General features: G+C 36.0%; 1 protein-coding gene across 3 annotated transcripts in view; it reads left to right on the top strand.

Annotated features, from left to right (window-relative positions):
- dac (dachshund family transcription factor) overlaps positions 1 to 18,720 on the top strand; it is a 139,055-nt gene extending 120,335 nt beyond the window's left edge. For 2 of the 3 annotated variants that reach the window (XM_089222353.1, XM_015524155.2), the window contains 4 exons: positions 7,086 to 7,232; positions 7,910 to 8,083; positions 15,754 to 15,867; positions 16,949 to 18,720. In XM_089222353.1, coding sequence (XP_089078479.1) covers positions 7,086 to 7,232; positions 7,910 to 8,083; positions 15,754 to 15,867; positions 16,949 to 17,001 — 488 coding nt within the window. In that variant the 3' untranslated portion in view covers positions 17,002 to 18,720. The remainder of the gene's footprint in view (positions 1 to 7,085; positions 7,233 to 7,909; positions 8,084 to 15,753; positions 15,868 to 16,948) is intronic. The other variant, XM_015524156.2, reaches the window with a different exon arrangement.
- The last annotated feature ends 1,934 nt before the right edge of the window (positions 18,721 to 20,654 follow it).

Raw genomic sequence — 20,654 nt, 5'->3', positions numbered from 1 at the left:
CGTTAAATAGGTCCGTTACTGCTGTATTATACGCACGTCATATATTATTATTATTGTAATGGTTATAAATACATATGCGCGCGCGTTCGCGTTTTTAATTGACACGCAACGTTTCCAATACCCCATCTGTAGCTATCCCCTTCGGAACGGTCCAGCGGGCTTATATATAGGTTTGGTACTTTATATGTATACACACACAGTCGTTTACGGACATATTGTATTATTATATATATATATAGATTCATTGACGACGACCAAGTGTAATATTAAATATTATTATATTACGGTGAGTCGTATAATTCAAAGGCCAACAACAGTGGTGGCGGCCACAAGTAGTACTATAATACACGACCATCAATATATAATATAAATTGTATATATATATATATATATACGTGACGGGATGAGATTATTCGTCGTTTTACGAGGTTTCCTCCGAGCGGGGTTAACTGCTGTCCCCATTCACTTCTAAACCCGCGACAACCACGCACGGCCCGTTTTCTCGAGGAATTTACAATAAGGTCCCCAAAGTTGTCCAGGGAATTGCTTTGCGCTCACTAGAATAATATCACAATAATTATATCATATACAACACGGCGAAGCGTAGGTATCGTGACTTGGTTTCTCTCGGCCGACACATGTGGCCAGGCGATGATCCTCTTCCGCCTTTTATGGTCCGAAAGCACCTTGTTGAGATAATTACTCGGAGGGCGGACGTACGTACACTGCGGGCTTAACTGCGGTCTCCGGGTTTCCTCCTCGATTACTCGATATTAATATTAATACGTGCCAGCGAGACGGTCTGCCTGCGCGGCGGCTAACCTGACCGATAAGGAACGACCGCGGCGCCAACGACGATGACTACGACGACGACGACGTCGACGACCCTTTCTCAGCCGCATATAACAATAATTGTCCCTCCTCCTGCCCATGACACACCGGTGTGCGTTTTCTTCCGATCGTTTTAAGGCCATATGGGACCGATATCCGGTCAAACTACCGCGTCGTTATGCGGCCGTGTGATGGAAGGAAGGGGGCTATAGTGGTTCAATTGCAGTGGTACACGTGTATTTTGTAATAATTATATTATTATTATTATTATTATACACCGCGGGTCTATATGTTAATGTGCAGGCTTCTGCCGTCAGTTTCGGGTGATTATAATATTACTACGTGCATGTGTGTTCCTGCGATCCAATTATCCGCCGTGATGTGTCTTTAAATAAAAACAAACGCAAGCCGCGTACATCATATTATATATCATATAGTATAATATTATTTGGGGACACATATATGCCATCAGTGGGTCGAACATCGTCGTGTTTTCATCTATATTATTATAGCCATCGCCATTAATCTATCTTTCGATGTTTGTTTCGTCTGTATTACGACAAAAGTTCAGATCTGCGGGACAGTTATAATATATTGTACAGTGGTGCGGGACTAAAAATGAAGAAGGTGGCGGCGTCGAGGCAGCCAAAGAACACCGCGGCTATACACTCACACGCGCGCAAAGATTCCGCTCAGCGCCTCCACCGCCTTGCAGTCTCTCGCGCAGTCTAATAGGTCGTGTTAAACGCAAATTATATAAAGCCCGACGACGGTGTTGTCATTTAAAATTCACTTAAAACAACCACCGCCGCGACCTGCGGGTGTGGGAAGCGCGCGCGTAGGAGCGGCGGTGCAAACGCACCCCTTTTACCGGCTTAGCAAAGCGTAAACACAAAGGACGTAAATTCGTATAACTTTTCCGGACGGGCTGCCGCGCGAAAGAAGAGAGGAATTTTGGAGTGCGCCTCGAGACGTACTCACACTCACACACACATAATATATATATTATATATACGTTTATAATAATATATACACGAAGAGTTTTTAAGCCGAAATGTTTTAATATGATTTCGGGACAAAACTTGCCGTTTTCTTAACCACCTTTTGCCTGAAATCCGTCCGTCTACTGTCGAGGGGGTACGTTAAACCTTACACTCGGCGAGGGGATGATCGGTGTTTGACGAAAATCGATAACGAATATATATATATATATATATATATACAGTAGTGTCGAGCATATACACATAACAAACGCACGTACACGTTCTTTTTATAATATAATGTTATACTTATATGCACCCATACGTTATTATAATATATCAATATGACAATATAAATAAATAAATATATACATACGAAAACATGAACATATATACGTGAAATGCGTAGAATTTATTGAATATAATCCTAGCGCTTCGTTTTATATGTGTATTATATATATAAATATAAGTATATATGTGTGTGTGGATGATAAGCTTTCGTACAATATGGCGTATTATATAGTATATTATATAATATTACGAACGCGCGCGCGCGACTGAATTATTATTACCCTGTTATAATATTATTCTAGGGGTCGCGGTGTGATAAGACCACCGTCGCACATAAAAGTAAATGACACGAAAATCGTATATAAATATATAAATGTATAAATGCGTAGTTATGTGTATATAGTCACCGCCGTGTGTATCCGACGAGTGGAAAAATTGACTTTTTCCCGCCGCCATTGTTCCCCCGACTACGACGCGCGACGACGACGTTTTATGTGCGTTCAGTATCCAAATGCAATTTCTTTATCAAATGACAAAACGACTGGAAAAATCATTTTCACCTCCCACCGCCGATTCTACGATTTTTTCGCGCACATTAAACGTAAGCACGCGAGTAAATATGATTTCGCGCCCTATATACCACACACGGGCAGATTATATATATATATATTGCCTGATGGGTGCAGCGGATCGCGGGAGTGCGCGCGTTCTCCCTATCTGCAGCAGCAGCACTACCTATATATTATATATATATATATAATACGTATACATACGCGTTTTATTTTTATCCCTGCACCCACTCACCCACCGACCGTTCTATTGTCCGCCAGATAAACGCAAATGCGAGTTGTCACGGGTTAACGCGGGTAACGTACGGTCCGCTGCCCGACAGGATATTGAGTTACACACCGGTGTGCTGCTGCACTCGTCTCGTCTATTCCGGTGCGGTGCATTCGAAAACGACACATCGGCTCCGATACGTTATTATTATATATTTTTGTCCTGCGCTCGATTCAGACCGATATTTTACCATAAATCTAAAACTATATGCAACAATGTGCATAATATATAATAATGTTCTACGTCATTAAATAGTGTACCTGTACATTGAACTACTGTTGCAGTAACGATATAGCAACTAAAATCTATAATATTATGCGGTCACTCCATGTTGACACACTAATATGCGCCGTGTGTTTGTTTTTGATTTTAATTTTTTTTGTTTTTTATAAAATACAAAGCCGAACGTCCTACACACATTCTATCTCCTAATCGGTTCAGAACCGATTTCCCCTTCGGTTTTCGGATGCGCACCGCACTCTCACGTGATGTACGCATTAGATACTAATATTGTTATTATTATTATTATTATTATTGGTAAGCCTTATTCTATAGTTATGGTATCTACACTATGTATATGTTACTATGTTATATACCTAAATTATAATTTAAAACGCGTAGGTAATATTAAATTCTACGGCGTGCACAGCTATCGTGCGTACATACAGTCCAGTGCATTATGTAGAAAATGCTACGTGTTTCATACATATTATAATTTATAATTATATTATTAGGTATATTATATTGTTGTAGAGAATGAGAGTTTTGACTATACACAGATGGTGCGTAAACGATGACGACCGCGGGTATTTTTATTTTATTTTTTAATTATTATTTCGAGACAATGATGTACGATATCGTAATACGTGTATTTTGATTTTCTTTATTCGTATAGCTATCTGTAAATAATAACTGTTGTGCTTTCATATTATTATAGTGATACTTTATCTTTTGTATACACTTTTTGCACTCGGTAGATAATATTTTTAAACAAAAGACTTTTTTGAAGATTTTGAATTTCAACATGTTGAATGAATAGTTTTTTTTTCAATACTGATTACTGATCAGCATTTAACACGGTTAATAGCGAATAGATAATTTACATATAAGTAGAAAATATCAGCAATGAAGAGCTTTAATATCATATAAGATTGCTATGTGCTTATGCATTCATCTTAATTTCATTTGAAATTATGAAATTAGAAATGAACGATGAATACCAGAAAAATGTGTATATTATGAAATGAAAAATGTTGAAAGCAATTTAATCAATACAGTACATAACAAATACTGATGTTATTATATGAAATAGTAATTCTTACTGAATACCTACATTTTTCAAAAACACATTTGCCGACTGACATTATGAGCATCTTTACTTTAAAATAATTCGCCTATAATGTGGTTATCATCACTGCAGTACCTATAAACTATTGTCTGTTGTCTTACACATCCATATTAAAATATTTTAAATACTTACTACGAGAACCTAATCGCGAGTGTTTAATATTATGCATTGTAGCTCGATCGAGTGGTTCGAAAGCGTTCCGGTTTTGGGGTTTAAAAGCTTGTGCATAAGACATGACAAACGAGTTTACAATTTTTGACTTTAATGTTTTATAATTTTTATATTCCCCGTTTTGCTATTTACTGAGAAGGGTGCATACATATTCAAACCAAGCGCTCTGTATATACATATATATATAAATTCGTGTTGTTCTCCTTATATTATACACACTTTATCGCTGTTAAAAGTCATAAAAAAAAAAAAAAACACAAAGACTCGTCGCATAATTTACGGTTAAGCGCCTCGATAATTGTATTTTCCAGTCGGAAATTAACGTCGTTTTTCTCGAAATTATTCATGCCGATTCCGCGCGCACGTTAAAAGCTTTGCGCCCGAAAGAAAAGGTTAAAAGCTAAAATAAGAAATATTGTTGCAAGGGTTGTAGTTGTTTTTGTTGTTGTTAGTTGTTATTATCATTATTTTTTTTTTTATCGCGGAGAGCTGTTTCTTTTTTTCAACGTATATATACAACGTTAAAAGGGTAAAGGAATTGTTGAGCAAAATTAGCTCTCTAATAATACGATTTCGTGTCTGGCGGTGGTGGGGTGGGCGGTGGCAGAGTGTTAAACCTCTTTCGCTTTTCGCAAGTCAAAACAGCGGCGCAGCGTGTAGTACCTATACATATATTATAAATTATTTGAAGGGAAATCTGATTTTAATATCTCGACGCGTTATTTTTCTTTGCAATATTCATTACTTTGGTATATTATTATAGACTGTAATTGTAGTGTCCCTCCCACCCACTGCCGCCGCCTGGTAAACTAACGACAAAACTTCTGTTAAATGCGCTGTACAATATGCAAGAGATAATATCTGTAGAAATATAGAGGGTTTATGATGATGATGGCGCAGGTCCGAGGCTAACACCGCCAACGTCAACGACATGGCCGACGCTCCAGCCGAAAACGGATTACGTTTCCAAAGCCTCCAAAAAAAAAAGACTCCGCCGCATGCACTATTTAAGGTCGTCCAATTACCGCGTGGGTCTCGGGAGACAGAGGTGGCTGTTTTAATTGTATTCTTTTGCGGAGAAATAATAATTATAAAGGAAATGCGAGAACGCTGCAACGTCTTGTTGAATTTTCCTCTTCGGTCCGTCTTCTCCGCGCCTCGTCACCACCGCGGCAGCCGTCGTCCATCCCTCTTGTTATAGAAGTTTAAATGAAAATTATTTAAGAACCGGGGATATAAAAAGGAGACACTGTCTCTTCGTTTTCGATTAACGCCATTTCTTGATTGGATTATTTTTCGCGTTAATGCACTTTTGTGGTTTTAAATAGAGGGAAATATACTTTAAACACTGAAGCCGCAACATTTTTTCCTCTATTTTTTCTTCTTGTCTGGATTGATTAAGGGGAAGTTTTTTTCACGAGTTCAAGATGCTACGCGTGATCCATGCAATACAAGAAAGAAAGAAATAGATATACCAACACAACATTCACACACATACACACACCACACGAATCTTTTCTCATTTGTCGACGGAGGTGCGCGGACGATGTCGACGACCGCGGGAGGGGCAAACCAAAACCCGATTTGTTGTCGAACACACAAACACCGATGGGATATATATTATACAATATTCAAAATGAAAACGTTCAATATAGCCGATGGTCTTAATTAAAAAACCGGTGGTCCGTCATTGTTCGAATGTCTATTATTATTGTTATTTATTAATCTTCGATCTGTGTGCGCGGCGCAGCCTTGCCCACAGAATACACCCATCGACCAATGATACGCGCGGCTGCGGTGGCTATACTTACAATATATTATAATATAACCGAACATAAAAATATTTTTCCGTCGTTTAATTTGTGTGTACACCTAAAAAAAAAATAATAATAATAATAATAATAATAATAAAAAAAAATTACAGGAAACAACGAAATCGTTCGCCGCCGCCGTTGTCGTCATTCGTTGTACAGCGTGCGCCTGCGGGGGCATTCGTATATAATATTATATACTATAAAAACTATTACCTATATGAATAAAACAGTCCTTTTGTGTGTTCATTCGGACAATTCGGAGAGGATGCCTGACTTGTTTTCCGATTTCTTTGATGAAACCACCCGGGTGCGGTCGGTGGTGCGCGAAAAAAAATGAATATAATATGCGTAATACGTAATACGTAATATTATGTACGCGTAATATATATATATATATATATTATTAAATATGATTTCGTTGTGTTTGTTGAATCGAAAGAGACGGTAATGGCAGCCGTCGGGGTGCGCGGAGTAGTACCGATATATAAGTATGGGTGTGTGTGTGTTAGTATGTCTGTCTACAGTAGGTACCGCGTACATGATATAATATTTGTGTTTGTCCGGTCCGATTAACTGCACGCCAGCGTATATATATATATATATATAGTTGACCAGTGGACCACAAGAATCGGCATATGATTGTGAAATAATAAACGGAAATCTAATTTATGAGATGTATATTATATTGTACCTACTGCACGAACGCACACGCACATTCGTCTGCGTATAACGTAAAGATAACCGACAGATATTATTATTTGTTCGTATCGATCATTATTATTTATTATCATTGTGTTTCTCGTGTTTCAGTTGTGTACCAAAAGCGTCTGCGCAGAGAGAGGAAAGCCAGGAAACGCGTTCAGGATCAGCTGGAACAAGAGTTGAAACGGAGGGCTCAGCTTGAAGAAATGATCAAAGCGGCCGGTGCACCAGCAGACGCACTTCGTGTACTAACAGGTGCGTACTTGTAGGACACGGATGGTTGTTTTGACGAATATCCAATCTCTGCAGGAGTCAGTGGTGTACCTATCTAAACTTAGTGCTGTCGGCCAATTTTGATACAAGATGAACGCTTTTATTCGTGGTTGAGTTTAATTTCATAATATTCGTATGATTTCTACGATGATTGAATCGTATCCACAATACCTGCAGAGATATTCTTCAAATCAATAAAATATCAATAACACGATAGAGAATAAAATAATATCATCATTCAATAGATATTAAAAAGAAAAAAAAACGCAGATATAAAAATAAGCATACAATTATTTTATTCACATTACGTAGGTTTTGGTGTTAAGAATGATGTACACGATTGAATGTGTAAGATTTGATCTTTTTCGGCTTGTTCAAGTTCAAAATAGATATACATAGAATATTTGAATACTTTAATTTCATAATTCATTGGTAGTTACCCTTCGCAGGGATATATTGACATAATGTCCATCTTGATCTGAATACATACACTTCAAACATATAGCTGCTTACAATATTTACATTTCAGTATTGTTTTGGTCACATTTTTCGATATCAGCTACATAACTCTGCATCGACATTAACAGTGCATACTCTATAATAGTGTTAATATTATTAATTGAATGGTGCTGATTTTCTTTCTTTTTTTTGTCCTCCAGAGAACAACAACGAAAAACCGAGGGACAGGTCCGAACAGTCGCAGAGTCCACAAAACTATTCGTCGGGACAAGTGCAACGGGGTTCGGAGACTTCCAACGACAAGCAATGGAACTATTCGGGACTGGACCTGATGAGCTCATCCGGGGCTGCCGCGTTTTGGCAAAACTATTCCGGTAAGAAAAATGCACCGCAATAATATCATTCATTATTTATTACGTAATATTTTATTTACGACGGCAGTAACTTGCACTGCGTGACGCATCTATATACGCGTATATTAATGTTATATACATATAGTGACCTCCAGTGGTGGCGTAAACTCTTTTTGTAGTGTCCGAAGAGAATTTTTTATTTTGAACACCAACGATTTCATTCAATGGCTTTATTGCTGCACGATTAAGAGACGCTGACTATACCATTAGACAGATACAATATTAATCTTAACATGATTTCAAATCGAATTATTAGAAAAGATTACTATAGAGTAATATTATGAAATAGCTGTAAAAATCATAAACATCGCAACTATACAGCTTTTATCTTCATATACAATAATAGTACTTCAAAAAAGTGTAGGTTTATGAACGTTCATAAATATATATATATATATATATATATAATGTAGAAATTATAGTTATTATACCCACAGGCCACAAGCTATTTTGGCCACGAAACGATTGCTCGAAAACCTGCTGCCGCTACTGATTACATTTGTAATGTGTACGCACGCGTGCATGCCTTATACTTGCGCGATGGCTCCTACCCATATAAATATATATTTAAATAATATAACATTTTGTGTGTGTGTGTGTGTGAGAGGTAGTGTGTATATTGCGACGCGCGGGAAAATTGTCTCTGATGGCGTAGAGCAAACATAAACAGTGATTAGTCGGAGATTTTCTTTTATTTTTAAATTCACATCTCCCACTATCTAGTTACGTATTCATGAATCGAGTGTGTGTGTGTTTTCTGCGGATGAGGGTGGTATAGCTCGATATATATATATATATATATAGAGAGAGAGAGAGACTAAAGCAGCGCGTATTATTCAAAACTGCCTGCGTTATGTGAGTGTGTCGGTTTGTAATGAGAACTTCATACACTCGTGCTGTGCGTATGACGTCCGCCCCGCAATGCTGCTCAGAAATTCCATTTGCAATAAACACCGAGGTTAACCCTCAGCCGTGCAAACGTTATGTGCCGCCGCCACAATTGACCCTTTACCACCCTCCAGTCACGCCTCGCCGCGATCTTGTCCCGGAGTAGTATAATATACATAGTAATAATAATATATAATATAGCTGCGATGCGTATATTATTACACGAGTGTTTTTATTTTTATTTATTTTCCGCCCCATCTCTCGTCTGCGGCGACGACAGCGACGACACCGAAGACGACACTCACACACCCACACACGTTTATACATTTATATGCGTGTTATGTGTACGGTACGTTGTGTAAACCCTTTTGGTACACTCGTAAAATCAAGCATTCACTGCGAATTAACCGAAAACTATGCATTTTTTAAACCGAACGGGACCTGACATCATCATGATGCAGCACCGGGAAGTTGTATTTTACACACACACTCGACACTGACGCTGGTAAACAATGGTTTTCCGGACGTGTAAAAAAAAAAAGCAAATGTAAATAAAACGAGGGGTGGCGGCTAGTTGTTTTGCGCGGCGCTCCGAGAGTAATAAAAAATACGACTAAAAAATAATACGCACCTACCCTACTAAAATATAAACGAAATCGTATACAGTGCGTAAAGCGTGTATAAAACTTATACTGCTCTCGTTTTCGACTGCGATTACCCAGAAAATCGGTCCGCCGAGGATATTATTATTATCATTATTATTGTTATTATTATTATTATTCTAATATTTTGTCGCGTTCGTCGTCCGCGTTTTCGTGTCAACATATTTATGCAGTAGTATGCAGTCATATAACTACGGTTAAGGTACCTACTTATACGCGGAGGTTGGTGCAGTGAAACGCTATAAATGTATTGTGTGTAATGTGTAAGTGTATATGTGTGTGTGTTATTATTATAATATGCGTATACGGTTTTCAAAGAGTTTTCTGCGCTTGTTGTTTTTGCGTTTGTACTCGGAAAACGCCGCTGACACGAAATCCGCTTAAGTGGCAAAGGAATAAAAAGAAATAACGCCGATGGGCGGGGTGGCGTGGAAAGAATGACAAAAAAGATAATCTTTTTTTAAACACATCGTGACAAAAGGTCGCGCTCGCCGGAGTGAACGGCGGCGGCTGCGGGTAAAAAAAGCTCACGTTATTTATTCAATTTCACGGTTGAGCCGTTTTGGCAAGAAGCGATTATTTTATTTTATTTTTTTTTTTTTTACATGATATCTCCAAGCCCCCTACCCCGCGGCCGTATATTTTTGTGCCGACTCTCCGCCGTCGATTTAATATTCCTCCGCCCCGGGCGTTATTACGGCAATTTTCTCGGCACCGAATTACAATTTAATTTCGTCTTGACACATGAACTGCTGCTGCTTCTGTTGCTGTTACTTCTGCTGGCTGCTGCTGCGCAAAACGCGGTGTATGGAAAAACGAGATTTATTCTGCTGTAGCAGTGTACTTACACGCAACACACAAAGCCATTTCCTAATGAAAATTATATTGAAACGACGTGGTAGAGCGCGCATGAAAATCCAATTTCGAACACTGTTGAGTAGATGAAATTATGATAATAATAACAATAATAATAATAATACGTGATGCTGTCTTTTGTTTTTATAATATCTTTTCACTTGAATTTATATTATAATATATATTTCAAGATTCGAGGCAACGCGATTTGCAGTGCGTCGTTGTTACATCGTTGCATGAGCGACATAAAAACCTAAACATTTCTAGTGAACCGTATAATTCTAACCTTCAGCGATGTTATACGTTGTAATTTTTCAATCGTAGTTTTCTTAAATCGTTTTTATATATTGTGGAAGCTTAGAATCGCTTGAATTCCTCGTCGTCGTAGGTACTCGCACGGACGGAACACAAAATATAATATGATTACATCAATAAAAACATACTTCCGGTGTATTAATCCTATAACCCTTCGGTATGTAATAGTTTACTCGGAAAAACCTACGCGAAATTGGAATTATTAAAAAATGAAAAATCAAAAAATCGAGAGTAGGTACTGCTAAGTTTTTTCAAACCTCTCGGAAGTATATTCGAGAATGTGTGCTAATATATTATTATATAGGTATAGGTACTTTATACTACCTAGGTATATATTCGGAATATGACGAAAAAAATAACTTAAAAGACTTCGATCCGCGGTAGCATGTTATTATTATTATTATTATTATTATTGTCTTGCAGACATACGTATGTGTTCGTGTGAAATCTGGTCTGCGCGATTGGAATAATAGTTATAATAATACGCATTATGCGTCAATAAATAATATTATATGCGTATTGTACCTACCTTTGTGGGTATTATAATAATAATATTATGTGTGTGTACAAACGCGCGTTTTCGGTGTTCGGACGACGATCGTTTTACAGTTACACGCGTTACGAATTTAAATCTGCTTCAGATTGCGTATAAATATAATAATAATAACAGCAACAACAACAGCGAATAATGATAAAATATAACACGACGACGACTATAGGACGACGGCGACTTGGACGACTATGCGCATTGATAGAATTCTATACCAGTGTGTAATAATAATAATAATAATAATAATAATAATAATAATTTATAAATGTTTGACGTGTGCTTGTGAGTTGCGTTATTGACCATAATATATATATATATTATATATAGGTACCAAATAGTAGTGTCGAAGAAAATTGACGGAAATTCGACACGCAATATACTATTATCATAGTGAATTTTCCAGGTGGACAATCGTTACGGCCCCGACGATAACTATAATAAAAATAATAATAATAATAATAATAATAATATATCGATATGTACATGTCGACTGCTGATGGCAATCGTTGAGCGCTTTATTGTCCACTCACACACACATCATGCTCGCGATGCGTGTGCGTTATTGTCGAAAAACTCGCGTCAAACGAATCGTGCGCACGATATATGGAATATTATTATTATTATTATATTTTTGTATTATAATCGATTTCGAATGTGTGTGTGTGTGTGTGAGTGTGTACCTCGCCGATGGGAAAAAACTATTAACCGGTCAATTGCGCCGGACAGTGTTGCAGTTCCCACACAAGATATATCTTAACGCTCAGTGCTTCGATGGTGGGACTGGAGGGGGTATGCGAGTCTATATACATATAATATATATATATTATTTTTATTATATATGTAGGTACCTATTTGGTATATATAATGCTCTACATCATATTTTGTACATGGACGCGCGTAGTTTTTCGACAGTATCTGGTATTTTTTTTTCGTTGCATTTATATAATATATATATATTAATATATTTTTTCCAAAAGCTCATTAAAGTATAATTGAATTAGTTATTGGACCGTGTGTTTTTAATTTGCGGATTTAATTTTTTCCACGTACGCGGCAAATGCTGCGTATATAATACACGCGTTGTATTTGCAATTTTTTTCGATTCGTTAACGCCCGGTAGAATATATCGCTCCCGCGTTCGGATTTAAGCTGTCCGATGAACGCGACGATTTATCATCATGTACCTGGTGGAACACAAACCCCATTATTTGGTTGTTAAAAAAAAATTGTGCGCCGGTCGTGTGTACACGATGTATAAAAAAGAACACACATAAAACAAAAAAAAACAAGGAAAAAAGAGTAACAAAAAGGGGTCATCTTTATTTGGCCGGTTAGGTTGGGTGTTATATACATTTGTGTATCGTATATATGTGTAGACATATGTATGTATAGTGCTGCTAGCATGAGTACATTATATATTAGTATGAATGTATGTTCTTTACATATAATAATATATATATTATATTATATATATATATATATATATATATATATATATATATATATATATACATAAAGCTGTAGGTATAGCGAAGTTGTTTTAAGTAAACTATTGCGCTGCAGTGTTACGGTTACGGCGGGATGGGAAAACAAGGCGCGACTGTTATATTCTATTCTCAAATAGATAATATAATAATATACAATGTATATGTACGTTTCAAAATTGGAAACCGTTCGTTCGGGAGCGGGGAAAAAAATGAAAGTAATTTCGAAAAAAATATCCATCTTCGGAAACGTTTATTTTTTATTATTGGATATTCAAATGCACCCTTTTTCTCGTCGTCCCTGTTTTCTCTCTTTTCTCTTTCGCCACCCATCTAACCTTTTCCCCGACGACCCACCACCAACCCCGAGGTCCACGTTTTCGAGTGCCGCGTAACAAGTTTTATTTTCATTCAAATTCTCGTTGCCGCTGCGTTAAAACACACGGCGATGGTGGCGTGTTTGCCGAATGTCGGATTACGCGGTTGAACCCCTTATATTTTCGAGTGTGTTTTTCGCTGTCGTCGTCGTTTTTATTTTTTTTTGTTTTGTTCGTTTCATATACGCATAACAATATACCTACACGCGTATATCGCCTGACGCGCGCAAAATAATACAAATAGGAGTCAGAAACGGCGAATATACATACATATATATATATATAGGTCTGTACGACGCGTATAATATGCAAATCTACGGTTAATCGCGCGAGCCGGAAAATTCGTGACGGGTGAAAAAAACGTATAAATATATATATATATTATATATGTGTGTGTGTGTGGTGAGAGGTGAGCTGACAGTGGCGTAGAGACGTAAAACAAGTTGGTATTGTGAAAACGCCACGTGGATATAGCTCCATGGCAAAGTTGCAGCAGCGCCGTGTATATACGCCACCGGGAAGACGGTGGTAAAATTTCGGGTTGAGGTGCCTCGCCGACTTATACGTATATGTAAGAAAATAGAATACTCAACCACTACGCACATATATATATATAAGAACATACTAACCCTTTCGCTTATTATCTAAGCGGATTAACATCCGGCGGTACCGCGCGGCGAGTATTTAATATTAATATGTATAGAATCGCGAGTATATATATATATATGCAAGAGAAAAGCACGCGACGACGACCTTTGTCCGTCAAACTTTCTTAAAACAACGCAGATTGTATGTGCATGCATATATAATGTACATGTGGTATGGTGGTGATCCATAATTAAAGCGAAAACTTGGGAGGATGTGCCCGCCGCCGCGCTGCCCACTCGTAATATTACGACGTCCGTCTGGCGTCCGGGGGATGGTTTTCTTTGTTTTCAAGTTTTCCGAAGCCAATACTATACCACCACCACCACCAACTCGTATAAGACTAACGGCGAACCCTTTATTATTTACCCGCCTCCGAGCTATTATAATGTATATATAATATTATATATAGGTAAAATGATCCGGTTGACCGCGGTGGAAATAATAATAATAATAATAATAAGCAGGATGATGTGTATCTCAGCTCTGTCTTTCTATATATATGTATACACACACACACACACACACAAACATTTCAGGGCGCGAGCGTAATTACAAGTCAACGAAATGGGATTATACTGTAGCCGCCGAGATATTAATTTTCCGGTTGTATACTCGTTCGACGGTCGGTTTCTCTAATTTGACGAATGTTCGTGTGTGCAGTAACCATCATCACCCTCTCTGCTCGCATTTATTAAGCTCAGATTACTATACTATATGATATATATATAATATTCACGTGTGTTAACGGTGCATTGATATCTGCAGGGCCATACCTCACCCACGTGTGTGTACCTCTACCTATATAATATATACATCTAAATCTATAACGTACACTTGTAATTAACGCGACCGTTATATTATATACCGCAATCGCGGTTCTGTACAAAATCGTACAAGTAATAATAATTAGTGGCGCGGGCGATCGGCGGACGCGCAGACGACAGCGACATTATGATCAGAGAGGTTTTCCTCCTCCCCCTTGGTGACGTCCCGTTAGAACACTATACACAAAAGTTGCTATTATTATTGTATGTATTACACTATATTATTATTACGCGATGGTATGCGATGGTGTTTTCACTGCAGTTCTTCGTGCAGCTCGATTTCGGATGATTCCAGGCAATAATATAATTCACGACTGATACTATAGATATAGATACTATATATATACCTCGAATAACGCTTTCCACCCCGGGGTGGTTTTGATTGCGCATTTGCTCGTGCGTATTACATATATGCATAATAATATGCGCTGCGTTGAAGAACTCGGCACAGTAAAAGGCAATAACAATAATAAACGCACCGTACTATATATATATATATGTATATGTATGCTGCAGCACAGCATATTATACTATCACTATATTATATTTTACACACGCGGGTTAATGGGACCGTCGCATAGACAGGGGGAGGAAAAAAAAGACCTCCGGGGAGAGTGAGGGCGACGGGATCTCGCCAAGGAAGAGCCGATTTATGAGAGTGGCGTATATATTATTATAAACGTTTTCCGGGCAAATTCGCATTATGAAACGTATTATAAATGCATAGATGCGTTTTGCATAAGACGATACGCCCGGAGGCGCCTCTCTCCTTGCTCGTATATATATTGTGCATAAGCACTTCTCGCGCCCCTCAGCCCATATCCGTTCACCGCCCACCACCGATCGCCCTTTTTGCCGCCGCCGCCGACAATGACATTTGCCTCACGTGGCTATTCGATTAGCCAACAACAGCCCTTTGCCGCCTCACGCACACGCAGCAATAAAGGGAAAATAATATACATAATATAGAACACAACGAGAATATTTTTAACATTTATTTTTATTTTTATCATTATTATTATTCGCAGAATCGTTTGCGCAGGAGCTCGATTTAGAACGGAAAGCAAGGCAGCAACAGTCTGCCCAACAGAATCAGCAACAGAGTCAACATTCGGACAGAGATATCAAATCACCCGTTCCAGGTATGTTTTGGATATTTTTACTACAAACGATGATATTTTACGACGTTACGTTCGACGTGACATCCGACTGCAGTGTATAAATATATTACAAAATAATGTAACGAAATAAATTGACGGGGTCTGCGAATGAAACGAATTTAGAAAAGACGCGTTTTTTCAAAAATGTATATTAATATTCACCTATGAACCTATCGATTTAAAATAATCTCTTTGGTTTTTAATTGCCGGAAGTGTGAAGTGCACAGCATCAGAGCGCACCCTTCGGCATCCAGCTAAATTGGTCATACGGAGTATACCATCATATTATAAGCACAATAATAATAATGTTGTTGTTTTCTAATTTCGAAACTTTCCGTTTTCGTTTCTTCCTCACAAACCACCCGGCACTCTATCAGTTTTTCTAATATTTTATAATAATAATGAAAGTTGGACGACGACGACGACGACGATATCCGCCGCCGTCGTTTTAATAACGTCGGTACACGCGTCGGCTACGGTGGTGGTGGTGGCAGTGGCGGCGGCGTGTTGAATATCAATTTTCCATGACTGTCCCTTCACCCCCACCTCCATCGCCACCATCGAAGACGGGCCGCGATCGCCACCCTTTCTGCGCCGTTCTCGTAAACCGCGTGTATATGTGTAATGTATATATATATTCTATACTCTGCAGTCGTGTGTCGAGCAACTATACAATATTTTGCTCGGAAAACAATCAATCATAAAGCTCCGGGGAAACGCCGCCGCCGCGCGACCCCGGAGAAAGGCGAGTTTCCTTCTGTTTCCGACAGCAATCGAGTCGTACCATATTAAAATATATAATATACACTCGCGCGTACACACACACACGCACGCACAGGCTTCGTTGTGTGGTGTGCATGATGTGTGAGTGTGGGTGGGTGGGCAATATCGTAGGGAATTTCCTTCGTACGGCGCGCGCGTATAATCATAATAATATTATGTAATGCCATCGCGTCGACTTCGATCTTAATTCGAAGTGAACACAGTAACACAATATAACAACGTTATATTATGCATTAATACCAATGATGGATTTATACTATTTTTTTTTTTTTTTTTTCAGACAACAGGGCAAAATTTTTCAATAATTCCGTTTTGTTCAGCACGGCAACATAATAGAATTGTGGGACGTAGCTTAAAAATGTTAAATAAAATTTGAATTGTACTTATTATACAATATTAGTGAAGATTTTCTCGTTTTGTATCATATATTATATTATATAATCATACCTACATATTATATTATATATAATAATATTATTATTACGTATGTCTGTATTTTTTCCGTTTTTTTTTTGTAAGTATTTACGTATGTGACTTTATTATGGGCTTTTACGCGTGCAGTTAAAACGTATCGCATATACATGTATGTATTATATATTATTATTATTATAGTAATATTAACTATTAAAATATTATTTAGATGTATCGTTATATAGTGTTTCGCGACAAACAACAAACGTATTATTTAGGTACCATTGCCGATACGAAAATAGTGTTTGTAATATCATGCGATCTCAAAAATCATGACGTGAAAATTACATAGGTATTGTATTATATATTATTAAGATAATATTATATGTAACGCGTTGTACAAACTACGCAAGAGACTTGGTTGCTGATGCGGTCTGTACACGATTTCTGTGCATTATATGCAATGAAATATTAATATTATTTAATGATTTCATGTTATTATAACTAATTAAAATTTACCGACTGATTTTTAGAAAAAAAAATTTAAAAAAACCCATTGTAATTATAAATACTGTATAAAGTCTACGAATCAAGCGTGATGTGTCGTTTGGCAAACAAATTATACATAATATTAACTTTAATTAATATGAATGTTTCGTGTCTCCCCACCCGAAAAAATGAAAAAGGAGAAAAAAATATTATTACATCATAACACGGTTATACGTCCAAAAAATGTATAAATATATTATTATAAGTAGTTCCTTCTTTTGGCATCATATGATTTTTTTTCTTTTGTTTAATTATTATAAAAATAATTTTTTTCGTGACCATACGTCATGATAATAATGTGTATATTTATAATGTATTACGTACCGCCTAATTATTCTGTATAGATATTTAAAGTTATAGTACTGTCAATATATATAAAACATAATATATGTATATATATATATAATATTATGTATTGTATAATGTCAAAAGACAAACATCCACTCGTGTTTTTGCATTTTGTATAGAAGTTTAATAATTTGAATATATATATATATATATATATATATATATATATATATATATATATATATATATTGTGTATCGGCGTAATTTTATTAATTTAATACTTACTTTTTATAATATTAAATAATTTATATACATAATATATTATTTTATAATATTATGTATATACATATTATTACGTGTAATATGGTTGTAGATAAAACCAAAGATGAAAAAATTTAAATTTAAAAAAAAATCAATAAAATATACTAATAACGACTTAGCCAGTATAATATAATATATATATATATATATATTTATATACAATAATGCAGTATATTATATATTATTATTATGTATTTCTTTTTTTCTGTAAATTATTATTATAAAATATATTACATATACAATTAAATAGTTCTATAATATTATTATATTATATTATCAACGACTAGGCTATATTATTTATTTAACTACAATTGAGATATATCGCCCGATGTGTGTGTGTACATTTAAAATAAAAATTTTAAAATTTAAAAAAAAAAAAACATTAATTAACAATAATTTCTACTTTTAAGCGAATATATTTATGTAATTTAATGAAACTTGTTCGCCAAAAATTCATTAAATGTGCACAATACGTATATGAAAGTGAGGTGTTTTTCTTTGCTGTTCCTATAGTCAAGACTCCTATAATATATTTATACCTATTTTAACAACCTGTTTACAATATTCTAGAGCGTCCAGGTAAGTCGACAGTGTTCAGGTGTGACTGTCAACAGTGCAACATAAATTGGAAGTAAAATATAGAAAGATGATGCAAAAAAAATAAAAATTAAATTTGCTAATATTTACATATTTTAGTATATAATATAATAATTAGAAACAGGTAAAAATTTTTTTTTTTTAACTATAGAACCCTTCCCCCCTACAATTCGAGCACTGTAAGCACGACGGCGAGAGCACAAGTCCTGAGCACTTATGACGCAGCCGTGGTATATACATACCAACCGATATATCACCTACCTATATATTAGGCTGCTTATGACAAATAATAAGTCTTTTTCACACAACGTCGTACTCTCGTACTCATAATATCAATGTTATTACATTATAATGTGAGTATTATATAAACACGATACCGTCTCGTGCGTACATAATATTTTTTATAAAATGTTCAACTGCATACCAGTCTGATATTATTATCAGAAATGGCCATCTCCGTGACTCTGCTGCAGCACTGAGTCGATGACGGTTGCTGCCATTATGTATAATTAAAAAATAAAATAAAAGCAATATTATTGGACATTACGTCGCGGTAATTTATTTATTTTTTTATTATTATTTAGTGTAGTCCATTCTCCAAATAATAATATTATTGACGGATAATAATATCCGGAGGCTTAAAATACATATAGGCGCGCGTGCACACAAATACAATGTATACACACTTTATTGTATAATATATATATATATATGAGCACGTTTATATGTATATAATAATATCTGTTTCGGGTCTTATATTATTATTATTATTTTTATTATCGTCATTATTACCTTTATCCAAATTATTATTATAATATTGTGTTCAAGCCGCAGTCGCGGAGAACAACATAAGGTAGGCAGAGACCTGCCGGGGCCAATAACTCGTTGTTTATTTTTTAAATAGACGACCGTCGCCCCACTGCCGTTTTCGAGAACAAACCACACCTATACGTCATATATTTCCATGTAGGTACGTCTCGCGGAGATAAAAATAAGACAAGTATTGTGAATAAATACGAATTTTTTTTATCGATCGTTATGCATATAGATATGCATTAACATGCAAGACAGTCCGAAGCCAAAAATAAATAGTAAGCCATTATACCGCCATTCACCGTAATAACCTTAAACGTATCATCGTAACACCTGTCTATAATAATAATAATAATAATAATAATAATAATAATAATAATAATAAAAAACAATAATACTATAGTTGGTGCTCTTGAGCTCCTCTATTTGCATTATACAATTGTATCTATGTTATGTAATTTTTTTATTACCTCTCGTCGAATAGGATGTGAATTTTCAACAATATCTTCGACGACTTATAGTCAATGTTTTTCAACGGACAAAACATTCAAACTATACTCTCGACTCTCGATAATTCAAACGTTCAATAGTTTTTAACCTAACCTTCAGTAATTCGAAGTAAAAGATCGGCCTTTTGGAAATCACGCGATAATTCGAATAAAAACGATGCATTCAAGTACACTCGGCAATTCGAAATTAAATTTTAAGAAAACTGACCACTACTACGTGACAATTCGAAGTATCATCCGTTCAACGCTAGGTAATTCGAAGTATATTCATAAAATGTAAACAGTTATGAAAAAATTGAAATTAAATTCGACGAAGCGGAAGACCATTACAGATTTCTTCAAAAAATAATAATTTTTTTAAATCATAATTTAATTTACACAGTAGGTATAAGTATTATATAGTTTAATTTAAAATTTAAAAACAATATATAACTCTAATATGTACCACCTAATTTGCTGAAATAATTAATAATTATACTTATGTACAATACTAAAAAA

This window comes from Diuraphis noxia, unplaced genomic scaffold, assembly GCF_037042655.1.
Source record: "Diuraphis noxia isolate RWA-SAM2 unplaced genomic scaffold, SU_Dnox_SAM2 contig0003, whole genome shotgun sequence".
In the NCBI taxonomy this organism is placed as follows: domain Eukaryota; kingdom Metazoa; phylum Arthropoda; class Insecta; order Hemiptera; family Aphididae; genus Diuraphis; species Diuraphis noxia.
The sequence above is the reverse complement of the archived record's forward strand: the minus strand, read 5'-3'. Positions and strand labels throughout refer to the sequence as shown.